The 16,757-nt window shown below is 39.4% G+C and overlaps 1 protein-coding gene across 3 annotated transcripts in view; it reads right to left on the minus strand.

Annotated features, from left to right (window-relative positions):
* LOC123873613 (protein gooseberry-neuro-like) overlaps positions 1–16,757 on the minus strand; it is a 39,999-nt gene that overhangs the window by 1,537 nt on the left and 21,705 nt on the right. For all 3 annotated transcript variants that reach the window (XM_045918537.1, XM_045918536.1, XM_045918538.1), the window contains exon 5: positions 63–259. In XM_045918537.1, the coding sequence (XP_045774493.1) occupies positions 63–259 (197 nt within the window). The remainder of the gene's footprint in view (positions 1–62; positions 260–16,757) is intronic.

Genomic DNA, 16,757 nt, shown 5'->3' on the forward strand with positions numbered 1-16,757 from the left:
ACTATAAAGTAAGGATTGACTACGATAGAAATATGGAAGTACGATTCAGTTTAAATACATACTTGTATCCTAGCTTCTGTTAGGCCAGTCTGCAAAGCCAGTTCTTCTCTTGTGTACACGTCAGGGTACTGGGTCCTGTGGAATGCTCTCTCCAGCGCATCCAACTGTTCGCCTGAGAAAGTGGTGCGAGACCGGCGCTGCTTGCGTTTGAGGGTCAGACCTGGTTCTGATTCTATGTCTGAGGAGTCCGAGCAGCGACCTGGAAAAAATACAAATTATACGTATCTAGAAAATTCTCTTTAGATAAATCTTTGTTGGTGCAGACTGGTATTTGGTATCTAAACATTATCTAAATAATTGTTTCGTTTGCAAGATGTAGGTAGCAATCAATAAGCTGTCTCCTTAATGCCATATTATATTTTGTGATTGATACATCGTGTCTTCCTCTATTTTTTCAGACACGCGTTATTTATTATAGCAAAAGTTTTTACGAAATCCCCATCTCGATTTAATTCGCCTAAATCAAAAACCGTCAAGGTATCACGGGCCTTCTCATTTATAAATCGGTAGCGGTATCCTACGGAAACATATTAAAAAACCGCCTTAACAATACGCATCTTTGCCCTAACACCGATTTTAAAAAATGCGGCTTATATTAATAGCCTTTTGAAAGAAGTCAAAATTGAATGAAATGAAAAAATGGGGGCTCAGTCTGAGGAATAAGAACACCCAGTGCGGCGGTTCCTTTGTCGGCTTCTTTGCTGTTCGGGTGACATTTTGGCACCATTCAATATTTTGGTGTCGCGATCTGGATTTATGACATGTAAAGCGACAACGCGGCTTAATGCGCTTGCACTCATTTAGCTGTCTTTACAGATGAGATTTACACAACCTGCAATAAATGTGGTTATAAAAGAAATGCTTTATTATATTATATATACTATATATAGCTCAATTACCACTGACTGACTGACTCATTGACATAATTGTTCTCCTAGAAAGAGAAGGAAAATGATATAGTGATGTAAGGGAGTTGTGTTCGGGTGGGGGAGTCGACTGGGGAAAAATTATGACATTTCGGAAAAACAACATGGCGGCCGATGTGATTTTTGCAGCTCCGTTGTTTTTCAACCGATTTCGTTGAATTTTGCAAACTTTGAAGAATGTAGTAAACGGTTAACAGAAAATGTGGAAAAAATTGGAAAAACAAAATGGCGGCCGAGCCGTAGCGTTTTGAAAATTTTGATTTTTCGACCCCGAACCGCGGCGCCACAGATCCGAAACGGGGTAGTCGAGGATAACTATTTTTTCGTGTTTCGCCCACGATTATCCTGTATTTTGACAGAACGGGAGTGGTTTTAAAAAATTCAAGATGGCGGCTGTCATGGCGGCCGTTTTGTTCGAGGTACGAAAAAACGCAATTTTAAAAGTTAAATATCTCAAAGTTGGCAACATCGGAGCGATTCGGCTTCTATGAAGCGGTTGTACGTATAGACTCGAGGTATAGATCGGTGGGAAAAAATTACCCCATTTTTAGGGAAATTTCAAGATTTTCGGGAAATTGTAAAAAATCGAAATACGCACTTTTAGCAAAATCCGAGTATGAGTGATTACGTGTTTTGCTCGTACAAATGACATTTGGGTATTTTTGTCACCGGAGACTGGCAACACTGGAATTTATCAAAGTAAAAGTGATTTTCGACACGGTCTTTTTCACGGTATCCCCTTTCGCGTGGGTGCGAGCGAGAGGAAAGATTGAAACGTCATCGGGCGCGGTATATCCTGTAGTTAATAGGAAAATTATGAAACCGTGTAAAATCTTTCTGTGAAACGAGTTGGCGGCCATTTTGTATTTTTTTTTTATTTTTCAAAATTTTGACCACGTTTTTGAGGCAGTTGGCAACATTTTGGAAAGTCGACATATATCAATCGATTGTGTGACTCAACCAGCAGTATCGAAATATGTAAACAGTGTTGCCACTTTTGGGGAGATTTTCGAGATTTTCCCCAAAAACTCCTCCTGTAAAATTTTGTATGAAATTATTTTTTTTCACTGATGGTTTCGTATAGAAAACAAAAAAAAAATCGAGGAAAAATTTGGAAATAGCTGATGATCGAGGATATCGGAGACGGGTGAAGGGTCCGCTCAAGGTATTGAAGATAGGTAGGGGGTGCTCGACCAAATGTCATTCATGACGTCATCCAATTGCCAAAAAGCTGAAAAAAAATTCAAAATGGCGAAGAAAAGATGGCCGCCATACAAATTTCGCCGGCGTCCAGCTCGGAGGGTATAAAAGATGGAGGTGCGGTTTCTGGGCAAAAGAGGATCAGGATACAAAGGTCTACTCGATGAATAGAAAAAAAATTCAAAATGGCGGAAAAACTGATTTTCGACGGGGTCTTTTTTCAGGGACGATCATTTCGCGTGGGTGCAAGCGAGATGAGAGATTGAAACGTCATCGGGAGCGGTATATCCTGCAGTTAATGGAAAAATTGTAAAACTATGTAATTTGCTTCTGCAAAAAAAGTTGACGGCCATTTTGTATTTTCTTTAAATTTTCCGAAATTTTGATCACGTTTTTGAGGCAGTTGGCAACATTGTGGAAAGTTGACATGTATCAATTGATTGCTTGACTCAACCGGCAATATCGAAATATACAAACAGTGTTGCCACATTTGGGGAGATTTTCAAGATTTTCCCCAAAAACTCCTCCTGTAAAATTTTGTATGAAATCTTTTTTTTTCACTGATGGTTTCGTATAGAAAACAAAAAAAAAATCGAGGAAAAATTTGGAAATAGCTGATGATCGAGGATGTCGGAGACGGGTGAAGGGTCCGCTCAAGGTATTGAAGATAGGTGGGGGGTGCTCGAGCAAATGTCATTCATGACGTCATCCAATTGCCAAAAAGCTGAAAAAAAATTCAAAATGGCGAAGAAAAGATGGCCGCCATACAAATTTCGCCGGCGTCCAGCTCGGAGGGTATAAAAGATGGAGGTGCGGTTTCTTGGCAAAAGAGGATCAGGATCCAAAGGTCTAATCGATGAATAGAAAAAAAATTCAAAATGGCGGAATTTTTTTTCCCATACATTTTGTATGGCGAATATTGAATGTCCCATTCTCCTAGATAGAGACAGAAAACGATACATTGATGTATGGGAGATATGTTTGGATGCGCGATATGAGTAGGGGAAAATTATGACATTTCAGAAAAACAAGATGGCGGCCGACGTGATTTTTGCAACTCTTTTGTTTTCCAACCGATTTCGTTGAAACTCGCAATCTTTGAAGAATGTACTAAACGATTAATAGAAAAAGTGGAAAATTTTGAAAAAACAAGATGGCCGCCATACAAATTTCGTCGGTGTCTATCTCGGAGGCTATAAAAGATGGAAGAGTGGTTTCTTCGCAAAAGATGATCAGGGTCCGGAGGTCTACTCAATGGAACAAACTCTGCATGCTCGCGGACCACTTTAGTGGTCCGCGCACCCACGCACCCTACTTTATTAACCTCAACTACCCCGTTTTTATAAAAAATGATATGGATGTCGTTTTCAGAGTTTCCCAGGGTGCTGATTTTGATAACGACATTTATTTTGAAATCCAAGATGGTGGTCATGCATTTTTTAAGAAAAAATCGATATGGGTGTCGTTTTATGGGGTTTTCGGGGTAATTTGTGTATCTTAATAAAACAATTCGTTTTAATACTTATCAACCTAACCAGGTCACGCGAGCTGCTTTAGCAGCTCGCGCACCGAGCAAAACACTAGTTATTATACTATATATAGCTCAATTACCACTCACTGACTCACTCACTCATTGACATAATTGTTCTCCTAGAAGGAGACGGAAAATGATATAATGATGTAGGGGAGATGTGGTCGGATTCGGGAGTCCTCTGGGGAAAAATTATGACATTTTGGAAAAACAAGATGGCGGCCGACGTGATTTTTGCAGCTCCGTTGTTTTCCAACCGATTTCGTTGAATTTTGCAATATTTGAAGAAAATAGTAAACGATTAATTGGAAATGTCGAAAAAATTGAAAAAACAAGATGGCGGCCGAGCTGGAGCGTTTTCAAAATTTTCATTTTTCGACCCCTAACCGCGGCGCCACTGATCCGAAACGGAGAAGTCGAGGATAATTATTTTTTCGTGTTTCGCCCACGATTATCCTGTATTTTGACAAAACGGGAGTGGTTTTTAAAAATTCAAGATGGCGGCTGTCATGGCGGTCGTTTTGTTCGAGGTACGAAAAAACGCAATTTTAAAATTCGAATATGTCAAAGTTGGCAACATTGGAGCGGTTCGGCTTCTATGAAGCGATTGTACGTATGAACTTGAGGTATAGATTGGTGGGGAAAAATTACCCCATTTTTCGGGAAATTTCAAGATTTTTGCGAAAATGTAAAAAATCGAAATACGGACTTTTAGCAAAATCCGAGTATGAGCGATTATGTGTTTTGCTCGTACAAATGACATTTGGGTATTTTTGTCGCCGGAGACTGGCAACACTGGAATTTATCAAAGTAAAAGTGATTTTCGACACGGTCTTTTTCACGGTATCCCCTTTCGTGTGGGTGCGAGCGAGAGGAAAGATGGAAACGTCATCGGGAGCAGTATATCCTGCAGTTAATAGGAAAATTATGAAACCGTGTAAAATCTTTGTGTGAAATGAGTTGGCAGCCATTTTGTATTTTTTTTAATTTTTCGAAATTTTGATCACGTTTTTGAGGCAGTTGGCAACATTTTGGAAAGTCAATATGTATGAATCGATTGTGTGACTCAGCCGGCAATATCGAAATATAGAAACAGTGTTGCCACTTTTGGGGAGATTTACGAGATTTTCAACTAAGAAACTCCTGTAAAATTTTGTATGAAAAATTTTTTTTTCACTGATGGTGTTATATAGAAAACAAAAACTTAGTAAGCCAAAATTATGGAGAGAGCTGATGATTGAGGGTTTCGGAGACGGGTGGAGGGCCCGCTTAAGGTATTGAAGATAGGTGGGGGGTGCTCGAGCAAATGTCATTCACGACGTCATCCAATTGCCAAAAAGCTGAAAAAAAATTCAAAATGGCGAAGAAAAGATGGCCGCCATACAAATTTCGCCGGTGTCCAGCTCGGAGGGTATAAAAGATGGAAGTGTGGTTTCTTGGCAAAAGAGGATCAGGATCCAGAAGTCTACTCGATGAATAGAAAAAAAATTCAAAATGGCGGAATTTATTTTTCCATACATTTTGTATGGCGAATATCGAATGTCTCATTCTCCTAGAAAAAGACAGAAAACGATACGATGATGTTCGGGAGATATGTTCGGATGCGCGATATGAGTAGGGGAAAATTATGATATTTCAGAAAAACAAGATGGCGGCCTATATGATTTTTGCAACTCTATTGTTTTTCGACCGATTTCGTTGCAACTCGCAATCTTGGAAGAAAGTAGTAAACGATTAATGGAAATAGTGGAAAATTTTGGAAAAACAAGATGGCCGCCACACAAACTTTGTCGGTGTCTATCTCGGAGGGTATAAAAGATGGAAGAGTGGTTTCTTGGCAAAAGATGATCAGGATCCGAAGGTCTACTCGTTGGAACAAACTCTGCATGCTCGCGGACCACTTTAGTGGTCCGCGCACCCACGCACCCTACTTTATTAAGCTCAACTACCCCGTTCTTACAAAAAATGATATGGATGTCGTTTTCAGAGTTTTCCAGCGTGCTGACTTTGATAACGACATTTATTTTGAAATCCAAGATGGCGGACTTACACTTTTCACAAAAATTAAAAATAGGTGTCGTTTTCGGGGTTTTCCAGGGTGCTGATTTTGATGATGACATTCATTTCTAAATCCAAAATGGCGGACTTATACTTTTTACTATAAATAAAAACTCTGCATGCTCGCGGACCACTTTAGTGGTCCGCGCACCCACGCACCCTACTTTATTAACCTCAACTACCCCGTTTTTACAAAAAATGATATGGATGTCGTTTTCAGAGTTTTCCGGGATGCTGACTTTGATAACGACATTTATTTTGAAATCCAAGATGGTGGACATGCACTTTTTAAGAAAAAAATTGATATGGGTGTCGTTTTGTGGGTTTTTTGGGGTGAATTGTGTATCTTCATAAATAAATTTGGTGAAATATAATAAAGTTAACCCAACCACGTCACGCGAGCTGCTTTAGCAGCTCGCGCACCGAGCAAAACACTAGTTATACTATATATAGCTCGATTACCACTCACTGACTCATTGACATAATTGTTCTCCTAGAAAGAGACGGAAAATGATATAATGATGTAGGGGAAATGTGTTCGGATGCGGGATTCGACTGGGGAAAAATTATGACATTTCGGAAAAACAAGATGGCGGCCGTCGTGATTTTTGCAGCTCCTTTGTTTTTTAAGGGACTCCGTTCAAACTCGCAACTATTAAAGAATGTAGTAAACGGTTAACAAAAAATGTGAAAAAAATTGGAAAATCAAGATGGTGGCCGAGCCGTAGCGTTTTGAAAATTTTGAATTTTCGACCCCGAACTGCGGCGCCACAGATCCGAAACGGGGTAGTCGAGGATAATTATTTTTTCGTGCTTCGCCCACGATTATCCTGTATTTTGACAGAACGGGAGTGGTTTTTAAAAATTCAAGATGGCGGCTGTCATGGCGGCCGTTTTGTTCGAGGTACGAAAAAACGCAATTTTAAAATTCGAATATCTCAAACTTGGCAACATCGAAGCGATTCGGCTTCTATGAAGCGATTGTACTTATGAACTTGAGGTATAGATTGGTGGGGAAAAACTACCCCATTTTTCGGGAAATTTCAAGATTTTGGGGAAAATGTAAAAAATCGAAATACGGACTTTTCGCAAAATCCGAGTATGAGCGATTATGTGTTTTGCTCGTACAAATGACATTTGGGTATTTTTGTCGCCGGAGACTGGCAACACTGGAATTTATCAAAAAAAAGTGATTTTCGACATTGTCTTTTTTCAGGGACGATCATTTCGCGTGGGTGCGAGCGAGAGGAGAGATTGAAACGTCATCGGGAGCGGTATATCCTGTAGTTAATAGGAAAGTTGTAAAATTATCTAATTTGCTTCTGCAAAAAGAGTTGGTGGCCATTTTGTATTTTCTTCAAATTTTCCGAAATTTTGATCACGTTTTTGAGGCAGTTGGCAACATTTTGGAAAGTCGACATGTATCAATCGATTGTGTGACTCAACCAGCAGTATCGAAATATGTAAACAGTGTTGCCACATTTGGGGAGATTTTCGAGATTTTCCCCAAAAACTCCTCCTGTAAAATTTTGTATTAATTTTTTTTTTTTCACTGATGGTTTCTTATAGAAAACAAAAAAAAAATCGAGGAAAAATTTGGAAATAGCTGATGATCGAGGATGTCGGAGACGGGTGAAGGGTCCGCTCAAGGTATTGAAGATAGGTGGGGGGTGCTCGACCAAATGTCATTCATGACGTCATCCAATTGCCAAAAAGCTGAAAAAAAATTCAAAATGGCGAAGAAAAGATGGCCGCCATACAAATTTCGCCGGCGTCTAGCTCGGAGGGTATAAAAGATGGAGGTGCGGTTTCTTGGCAAAAGAGGATCAGGATCCAAAGGTCTACTCGATGAATAGAAAAAAAATTCAAAATGGCGGAAAAAGTGATTTTCGACGGGGTCTTTTTTCAGGGACGATCATTTCGCGTGGGTGCAAGCGAGATGAGAGATTGAAACGTCATCGGGAGCGGTATATCCTGCAGTTAATGGAAAAATTGTAAAACTATGTAATTTGCTTCTGCAAAAAAAGTTGACGGCCATTTTGTATTTTCTTTAAATTTTCCGAAATTTTGATCACGTTTTTGAGGCAGTTGGCAACATTGTGGAAAGTTGACATGTATCAATCGATTGCTTGACTCAACCGGCAATATCGAAATATATAAATAGTGTTGCCACATTTGGGGAAATTTTCAAGATTTTCCCCAAAAACTCCTCCTGTAAAATTTTGTATGAAAATTTTTTTTTTCACTGACGGTTTCGTATAGAAAACAAAAAAAAAATCGAGGAAAAATTTGGAAATAGCTGATGATTGAGGATGTCGGAGACGGGTGGAGGGCCCGCTTAAGGTATGGAAGATAGGTGGGGGGTGCTCGAGCAAATGTCATTCATGACGTCATCCAATTGCCAAAAAGCTGAAAAAAAATTCAAAATGGCGAAGAAAAGATGGCCGCCATACAAATTTCGCCAGTGTCCAGCTCGGAGGGTATAAAAGATGAAAGTGTGGTTTCTTGGCAAAAGAGAATCAGGATCCAAAGGTCTACTCGATGAATAGAAAAAAAATTCAAAATGGCGGAATTTATTTTTCCATACATTTTGTATGGCGATTATGAATGTCTCATTCTCCTAGAAAGAGACGGAAAACGATACATTGATGTATGGGAGATATGTTCGGATGCGCGATATGAATAGTGGAAAAGTATGAAATTTCAGAAAAACAAGATGGCGACCGACGTGATTTTTGCAACTCTTTTGTTTTCCAACCGATTTCGTTGAAACTTGCAATATTTGAAGAATGTACTAAACGATTAATAGAAAAAGTGGAAAATTTTGGAAAAACAAGATGGCCGCCGTACAAATTTCGTCGGTGTCTATCTCGGAGGCTTTAAAAGATGGAAGAGTGGTTTCTTGGCAAAAGATGATCAGGGCCCGAAGGTCTACTCGGTGGAACAAACTCTGCATGCTCGCGGACCACTTTAGTGGTCCGCGCACCCACGCACCCTACTTTATTAACCTCAACTACCCCGTTTTTATAAAAAATGATATGGATGTCGTTTTCAGAGTTTCCCAGGGTGCTGATTTTGATAACGACATTTATTTTGAAATCCAAGATGGCGGTCATGCATTTTTTAAGAAAAAAATCGATATGGGTGTCGTTTTATGGTGTTTTCGCGGTGAATTTTGAATCTTAATAAATAAATTCGTTTTAATACTTAGGTATCAACCTAACCACGTCACGCGAGCTGCTTTAGCAGCTCGCGCACCGAGCAAAACACTAGTTATACTATATATAGCTCAATTACCACTCACTGACTCACTCACTCATTGACATAATTGTTCTCCTAGAAGGAGACGGAAAATGATATAGTGATGTAAGGGAGTTGTGTTCGGTTTCGGGAACCCTCTGGGTAAAAATTATGACATTTCAGAAAAACAAGATGGCGGCCGGTGTGATTTTTGCAGCTCCGTTGTTTTCCAACCGATTTCGTTGAATTTTGCAAACTTTGAAGAAAGTAGTAAACGATTAACAGAAAATGTAGAAAAAATTGGAAAAACAAGATGGCAGCCGAGCTGTAGCGTTTTCAAAATTTTGATTTTTCGACCCCAAACTGCGGCGTCACAGATCCAAAACGGGGTAGTCGAGGATAATTATTTTTTCGTGTTTCACCCACGATTATCCTGTATTTTGACAGAACGGGAATGGTTTTTAAAAATTCAAGATAACGGCTGTCATGGCGGCCATTTTGTTCGAGGTACGAAAAAACGCAATTTTAAAATTCGAATATCTCAAAGTTGGCAACATCGGAGCGATTCGGCTTCTATGAAGCGATTGTACGTATAGACTCGGGGTATAGATTGGAGGAAAAAAATTACCCCACTTTTAGGGAAATTTCAAGATTTTCGGGAAATTCTAAAAAATAGAAATACGCACTTTTAGCAAAATCCGAGTATGAGTGATTACGTGTTTTGCTCGTAAAAATGACATTTGGGTATTTTTGTCACCGGAGACTGGCAACACTGGAACTTATCAAAGTAAAAGTGATTTTCGACACGGTCTTTTTCACGGTATCCCCTTTCGTGTGGGTGCGAGCGAGAGGAAAGATTGAAACGTCATCGGGAGCAGTATATCCTGTAGTTAATAGGAAAATTATGAAACCGTGTAAAATCTTTCTGTGAAACGAGTTGGCGGCCATTTTGTATTTTTTTTAATTTTTTGAAATTTTGATCACGTTTTTGAGGCAGTTGGCAACATTTTGGAAAGTCAATATGTATGAATCGATTGTGTGACTCAGCCGGCAATATCGAAATATAGAAACAGTGTTGCCACTTTTGGGGAGATTTTCGAGATTTTCAACTAAGAAACTCCTGTAAAATTTTGTATGAAAATTTTTTTTTTCACTGATGCTGTCGTATAGAAAACAAAAACTTAGTAAGCCAAAATTATGGAGACAACTGATGATTGAGGATGTCGGAGACGGGTGAAGGGCCCGCTTAAGGTATTGAAGATAGGTGGGGGGTGCTTGAGCAAATGTCATTCATGACGTCATCCAATTGCCAAAAAGCTGAAAAAAAAATCAAAATGGCGAAGAAAAGATGGCCGCCATACAAATTTCGCCGGTGTCCAGCTCGGAGGGTTTAAAAGATGGAAGTGTGGTTTTATGGCAAGAGATGATCAGGGTCCGAAGGTCTACTCGATGAATAGAAAAAAAATTCAAAATGGCGGAATTTATTTTTACATACATTTTGTATGGCGAATATTGAATGTCTCATTCTCCTAGAAAGAGACAGAAAACGATACATTGATATATGGGAGATATGTTTTGGTGCGCGATATGAGTAGGGAAAAATTATGACATTTCAGAAAAACAAGATGGCGGCCTATATGATTTTTGCAACTCTTTTGTTTTCCAACCGATTTCGTTGAAACTCACAATCTTTGAAGAAAGTAGTATACAATTGATAGAAAAAGTTGAATTTTTTGGAAAAACAAGATGGCCGCCGTACAAATTTCGTCGGTGTCTATCTCGGAGGCTATAAAAGATGGAAGAGTGGTTTCATGGCAAAAGATGATCAGGATCCGAAGGTCTACTCGGTGAAACAAACTCTGCATAATTGTGGACCACTTTAGTGGTCCGCGCACCCACGCACCCTACTAAATTATTATCCTAATTTACAAAAAATAAGATGGATATCGTTTTCAGGGTTTTTCAGGGTGCTGATTTTGATACTGACATTTATTTTCAAATCCAAGATGGCGGACTTACATTTTCTACAAAAAATAGAAATGCCTGTCATTTTGTGGGGTTTTTCGGGGTGAATTATGTATCTTAATAAATCAATTTGGTTTTATATAATAAAGTTTACCTTACCACGTCACGTGAGCTGCTTTAGCAGCTCGCGCACCGAGCAAAAACTAGTTATTATACTATATATAGCTCAATTACCACTCACTCACTTACTCATTGACATAATTGTTCTCCTAGAAAGAGACGGAAAATGATATAATGATGTAGGGGAGATGTGGTCGGATTCGGGAGTCCTCTGGGGAAAAATTATGACATTTCAGAAAAACAAGATGGCGGCTGAGGTGATTTTTGCAGCTCCGTTGTTTTCCAACCGATTTCGTTGAATTTTGCAATATTTGAAGAAAATAGTAAACGATTAATGGGAAATGTCGAAAAAATTGAAAAAACAAGATGGCGGCCGAACCGTAGCGTTTTCAAAATTTTGATTTTTCGACCCCGAACCGCAGCGCCACAGATCCGAAACGGGGTAGTCGAGGATAACTATTTTTTCGTGTTTCGCCCACGATTATCCTGTATTTTGACAGAATGGGAGTGGTTTTAAAAAATTCAAAATGGCGGCTGTCATGGCGGCTGTTTTGTTCGAGGTACGAAAAAACGCAATTTTAAAAGTTAAATATCTCAAAGTTGGCAACATCGGAGCGATTCGGCTTCTATGAAGCGGTTGTACGTATAGACTCGAGGTATAGATCGGTGGGAAAAAATTACCCCATTTTTTGGGGAAATTTCAAGATTTTCGGGAAATTGTAAAAAATCGAAATACGCATTTTTAGCAAAATCCGAGTATGAGCGATTATGTGTTTTGCTCGTACAAATGACATTTGGGTATTTTTGTCACCGAAAACTGGCAACACTGGAATTTATCAAAGTAAAAGTGATTTTCGACATGGTCTTTTTTAGGGGCGATCGGTTCGCCTGGGTGCGAGCGAGATGAGAGATTGAAACGTCATCGGGAGCGGTATATCCTGTAGTTAATAGGAAAATTATGAAACCGTGTAAAATCTTTCTGTGAAACGAGTTGGCGGCCATTTTGTATTTTTTTTAATTTTTCGAAATTTTGATCACGTTTTTGAGGCAGTTGGCAACATTTTGGAAAGTCAATATGTATGAATCGATTATGTGACTCAGCCGGCAATATCGAAATATAGAAACAGTGTTGCCACTTTTGGGGAGATTTTCGAGATTTTCAACTAAGAAACTCCTGTAAAATTTTGTATGAAAATTTTTTTTTCCACTCATGGTGTCGTATAGAAAACAAAAACTTAGTAAGCCAAAATTATGGAGAGAGCTGATGATTGAGGGTTTCGGAGACGGGTGGAGGGCCCGCTTAAGGTATTGAAGATAGGTGGGGGGTGCTCGAGCAAATGTCATTCATGACGTCACCCAATTGCCAAAAAGCTGGAAAAAAATTCAAAATAGCGAAGAAAAGATGGCCGCCATACAAATTTCACCGGTGTCCAGCTTGGAGGGTATAAAAGATAGAAGTGTGGTTTCCTGGCAAAAGAGAATCAGGATCTGAAGGTCTACTCGATGCATAGAAAAAAAATTCAAAATGGCGGAATTTATTTTTCCATACATTTTGTATGGCGATTATGAATGTCTCATTCTCCTAGAAAGAGACGGAAAACGATACATTGATGTATCGGAGATATGTTCGGATGCGCAATATGAGTAGGGGAAAATTATGACATTTCAGAAAAACAAGATGGCGGCCGACGTGATTTTTGCAACTCTTTTGTTTTCCAACCGATTTCGTTGAAACTCGCAATCTTTGAAGAATGTAGTATACGATTAATAGAAAAAGTGGAAAATTTTGGAAAAACAAGATGGCCGCCGTACAAATTTCGTCGGTGTCTATCTCGGAGGCTATAAAAGATGGAAGAGTGGTTTCTTGGCAAAAGATGATCAGGGTCCGAAGGTCTACTTGGTGGAACAAACTCTGCATGCTCGCGGACCACTTTAGTGGTCCGCGCACCCACGCACCCTACTTTATTAACCTCAACTACCCCGTTTTTACAAAAATTGATATGGATGTCGTTTTCAGAGTTTTCCAGGCTGCTGATTTTGATAACGACATTTATTTTGAAATCCAAAATGGCGGGCGTGCACTTTTTAAGAAAAAAATTGATATAGGTGTCGTTTTATGGGGTTTTCGGGGTAATTTGTGTATCGTATATAAAAAAAATCGGTTTAATACAACTCATAAACCTAACCACGTCACACGAGCTGCTTTAGCAGCTCGCGCACCGAGCAAAATACTAGTTATTTTTATACTATATATAGCTCGATTACCACTCACTCACTGACTGACTCATTGACATAATTGTTCTCCTAGAAAGAGACGGAAAATGATATAATGATGTAGGGGAGATGTGGTCGGATTCGGGAGTCCTCTGGGGAAAAATTATGACATTTCGGAAAAACAAGATGGCGGCCGACGTGATTTTTGCAGCTCCGTTGTTTTCCAACCGATTTCGTTGAATTTTGCAATCTTTGAAGAAAATAGTAAACGATTAATGGGAAATGTCGAAAAAATTGAAAAAACAAGATGGCGGCCGAACCGTAGCGTTTTCAAAATTTTGATTTTTCGACCCCGAACCGCGGCGCCACAGATCCGAAACGGGAAATCGATAATAATTATTTTTTTCTGGTTTCGTCTATGATTATCCTGAATTTTGACGGAATGGGAGTGGTTTTTAAAAATTCAAGATGGCGGCTGTCGTGGCGGCCATTATGTTAGAGGTACGAAAAAACGCAATTTTAAAAGTTAAATATCTCAAAGTTGGCAACATCGGAGCGATTCGGCTTCTATGAAGCGATTGTACGTATAGGCTCGAGGTAAAGATTGGAGGAAAGAAATTACCCCATTTTTTGGGGAAATTTCAAGATTTTCGGGAAATTGAAAAAAATCGAAATACGGACTTTTCGCAAAATCCGAGTATGACCGATTATGTGTTTTGATCATACAAATGACATTTGGGTATTTTTGTCGCCGGAGACTGGCAACACTGGAATTTATCAAAGAAAAAATGATTTTCGACGTGGTCTTTTTTTAGGGGCGATAGTTTCGCGTGGGTGTGAGCGAGAGGAGAGATTGAAACGTCATCGGGAGCGGTATATCCTGTAGTTATTGGAAAAGTTGTACAACGATGTAATTTATTTCTGCAAAACGAGTTGGCGGCCATTTTGTATTTTTTTTAATTTTTCGAAATTTTGATCACGTTTTTGAGGCAGTTGGCAACATTTTGGAAAGTCAGTATGTATGAATCGATTGTGTATCTCGGCTGGCAGTATGAAGATATGCAACCGGTGTTGCCACTTTTGGGGAGATTTTCGAGATTTTCAACTAGAAAACTCCTGTAAAATTTTGTATGAAAAATTTTTTTTTCACTGATGGTGTCGTATAGAAAACAAAAACTTAGTAAGCCAAAATTATGGAGAGAGCTGATGATTGAGGGTTTCAGAGACGGGTGAAGGGTCCGCTCAAGGTATTGAAGATAGGTGGGGGGTGCTCGACCAAATGTCATTCATGACATCATCCAATTGCCAAAAAGCTGAAAAAAAATTCAAAATGGCGAAGAAAAGATGGCCGCCATACAAATTTCGCCGGCGTCCAGCTCGGAGGGTATAAAAGATGGAGGTGTGGTTTTGTGGCAAAAGAGGATCAGGATCCAAAGGTCTACTCGATGAATAGAAAAAAAATTCAAAATGGCGGAATTTATTTTCCCATACATTTTGTATGGCGAATATTGAATGTCTCATTCTCCTAGAAAGAGACGGAAAACGATACGATAATGTAGGGGAGATATGTTTTGAAGCGCGATATGAGTAGGGAAAAATTATGACATTTCAGAAAAACAAGATGGCGGCCTATATGATTTTTGCAACTCTTTTGTTTTCCAACCGATTTCGTTGAAACTCGCAATCTTTGAAGAATGTAGTAAACGATTAATAGAAAAAGTGGAAAATTTTGGAAAAACAAGATGGCCGCCGTACAAATTTCGTCGGTGTCTATCTCGGAGGCTATAAAAGATGGAAGAGTGGTTTCTTGGCAAAAGATGATCAGGGTCCGAAGGTCTACTCGGTGGAACAAACTCTGCATGCTCGCGGACCACTTTAGTGGTCCGCGCACCCACGCACCCTACTTTATTACCCTCAACTACCCCGTTTTTACAAAAAATGATATGGATGTCGTTTTCAGAGTTTTCCAGGGTGCTGATTTTGATAAAGACATTTATTTTGAAATCCAAGATGGCGGACATGCCTTTTTTAAGAAAAAAATCGATATGGGTGTCGTTTTATGGTGTTTTCGCGGTGAATTTTGCATCTTAATAACTCGATTCGGTTTAATACAATAAAGCTAAACATTACCACGTCACGCGAGCTGCTTTAGCAGCTCGCGCACCGAGCAAAAACTAGTTATACTATATATAGCTCGATTACCACTCACTGACTCACTCATTGACATAATTGTTCTCCTAGAAAGAGACGGAAAATGATATAATGATGTAGGGGAGTTGTGTTTGGTTTTGGGAACCCTCTGGGGAAAAATTATGACATTTCAGAAAAACAAGATGGCGGCCGAGGTGATTTTTGCAGCTCCGTTGTTTTCCAACCGATTTCGTTGAGTTTTGCAATCTTTAAAGAAAGTAGTAAACGGTTAATAGAAAATGTAGAAAAAATTGGAAAAACAAGATGGCGGCCGAACCGTAGCGTTTTGAAAATTTTGAATTTTCGACCCCGAACCGCGGCGCCACAGATCCAAGACGGGGTAGTCGAGGATAACTATTTTTTCGTGTTTCGCCCATGATTATCCTGTATTTTGACAGAACGGGAGTGGTTTTAAAAAATTCAAGATGGCGGCTGTCATGGCGGCCGTTTTGTTCGAGGTACGAAAAAACGCAATTTTAAAAGTTAAATATCTCAAAGTTGGCAACATCGGAGCGATTCGGCTTCTATGAAGCGGTTGTACGTATAGACTCGAGGTATAGATCGGTGGGAAAAAATTACCCCATTTTTAGGGAAATTTCAAGATTTTCGGGAAATTGTAAAAAATCGAAATACGGACTTTTAGCAAAATTCAAGTATGAGTGATTACGTGTTTTGCTCGTACAAATGACATTTGGTTATTTTTGTCACCGGAGACTGGCAACACTGGAATTTATCAAAGTAAAAGTGATTTTCGACACGGTCTTTTTCACGGTATCCCCTTTCGCGTGGGTGCGAGCGAGAGGAAAGATTGAAAACGTCATCGGGCGCGGTATATCCTGTAGTTAATAGGAAAATTATGAAACCGTGTAAAATCTTTTTGTGAAACGAGTTGGCGGCCATTTTGTATTTTTTTTTATTTTTCGAAATTTTGACCACGTTTTTGAGGCAGTTGGCAACATTTTGGAAAGTCAGTATGTATGAATCGATTGTGTATCTCAGCGGGCAGTATGGAGATATGCAACCGGTGTTGCTACTTTTGGGGAGGTTTTCGAGATTTTCAACTAAGAAACTCCTGTAAAATTTTGTATGAAAAATTTTTTTTTCACTGATGGTGTCGTATAGAAAACAAAAACTTAGTAAGCCAAAATTATGGAGAGAGCTGATGATTGAGGATATCGGAAACGGGTGAAAGGCCCGCTTAAGGTATTGAAGATAGGTGGGGGGTGCTCGAGCAAATGTCATTCATGACGTCA

This window comes from Maniola jurtina, chromosome 17 (genome assembly GCF_905333055.1).
Source record: "Maniola jurtina chromosome 17, ilManJurt1.1, whole genome shotgun sequence".
NCBI classification, from domain to species: Eukaryota; Metazoa; Arthropoda; class Insecta; order Lepidoptera; family Nymphalidae; genus Maniola; species Maniola jurtina.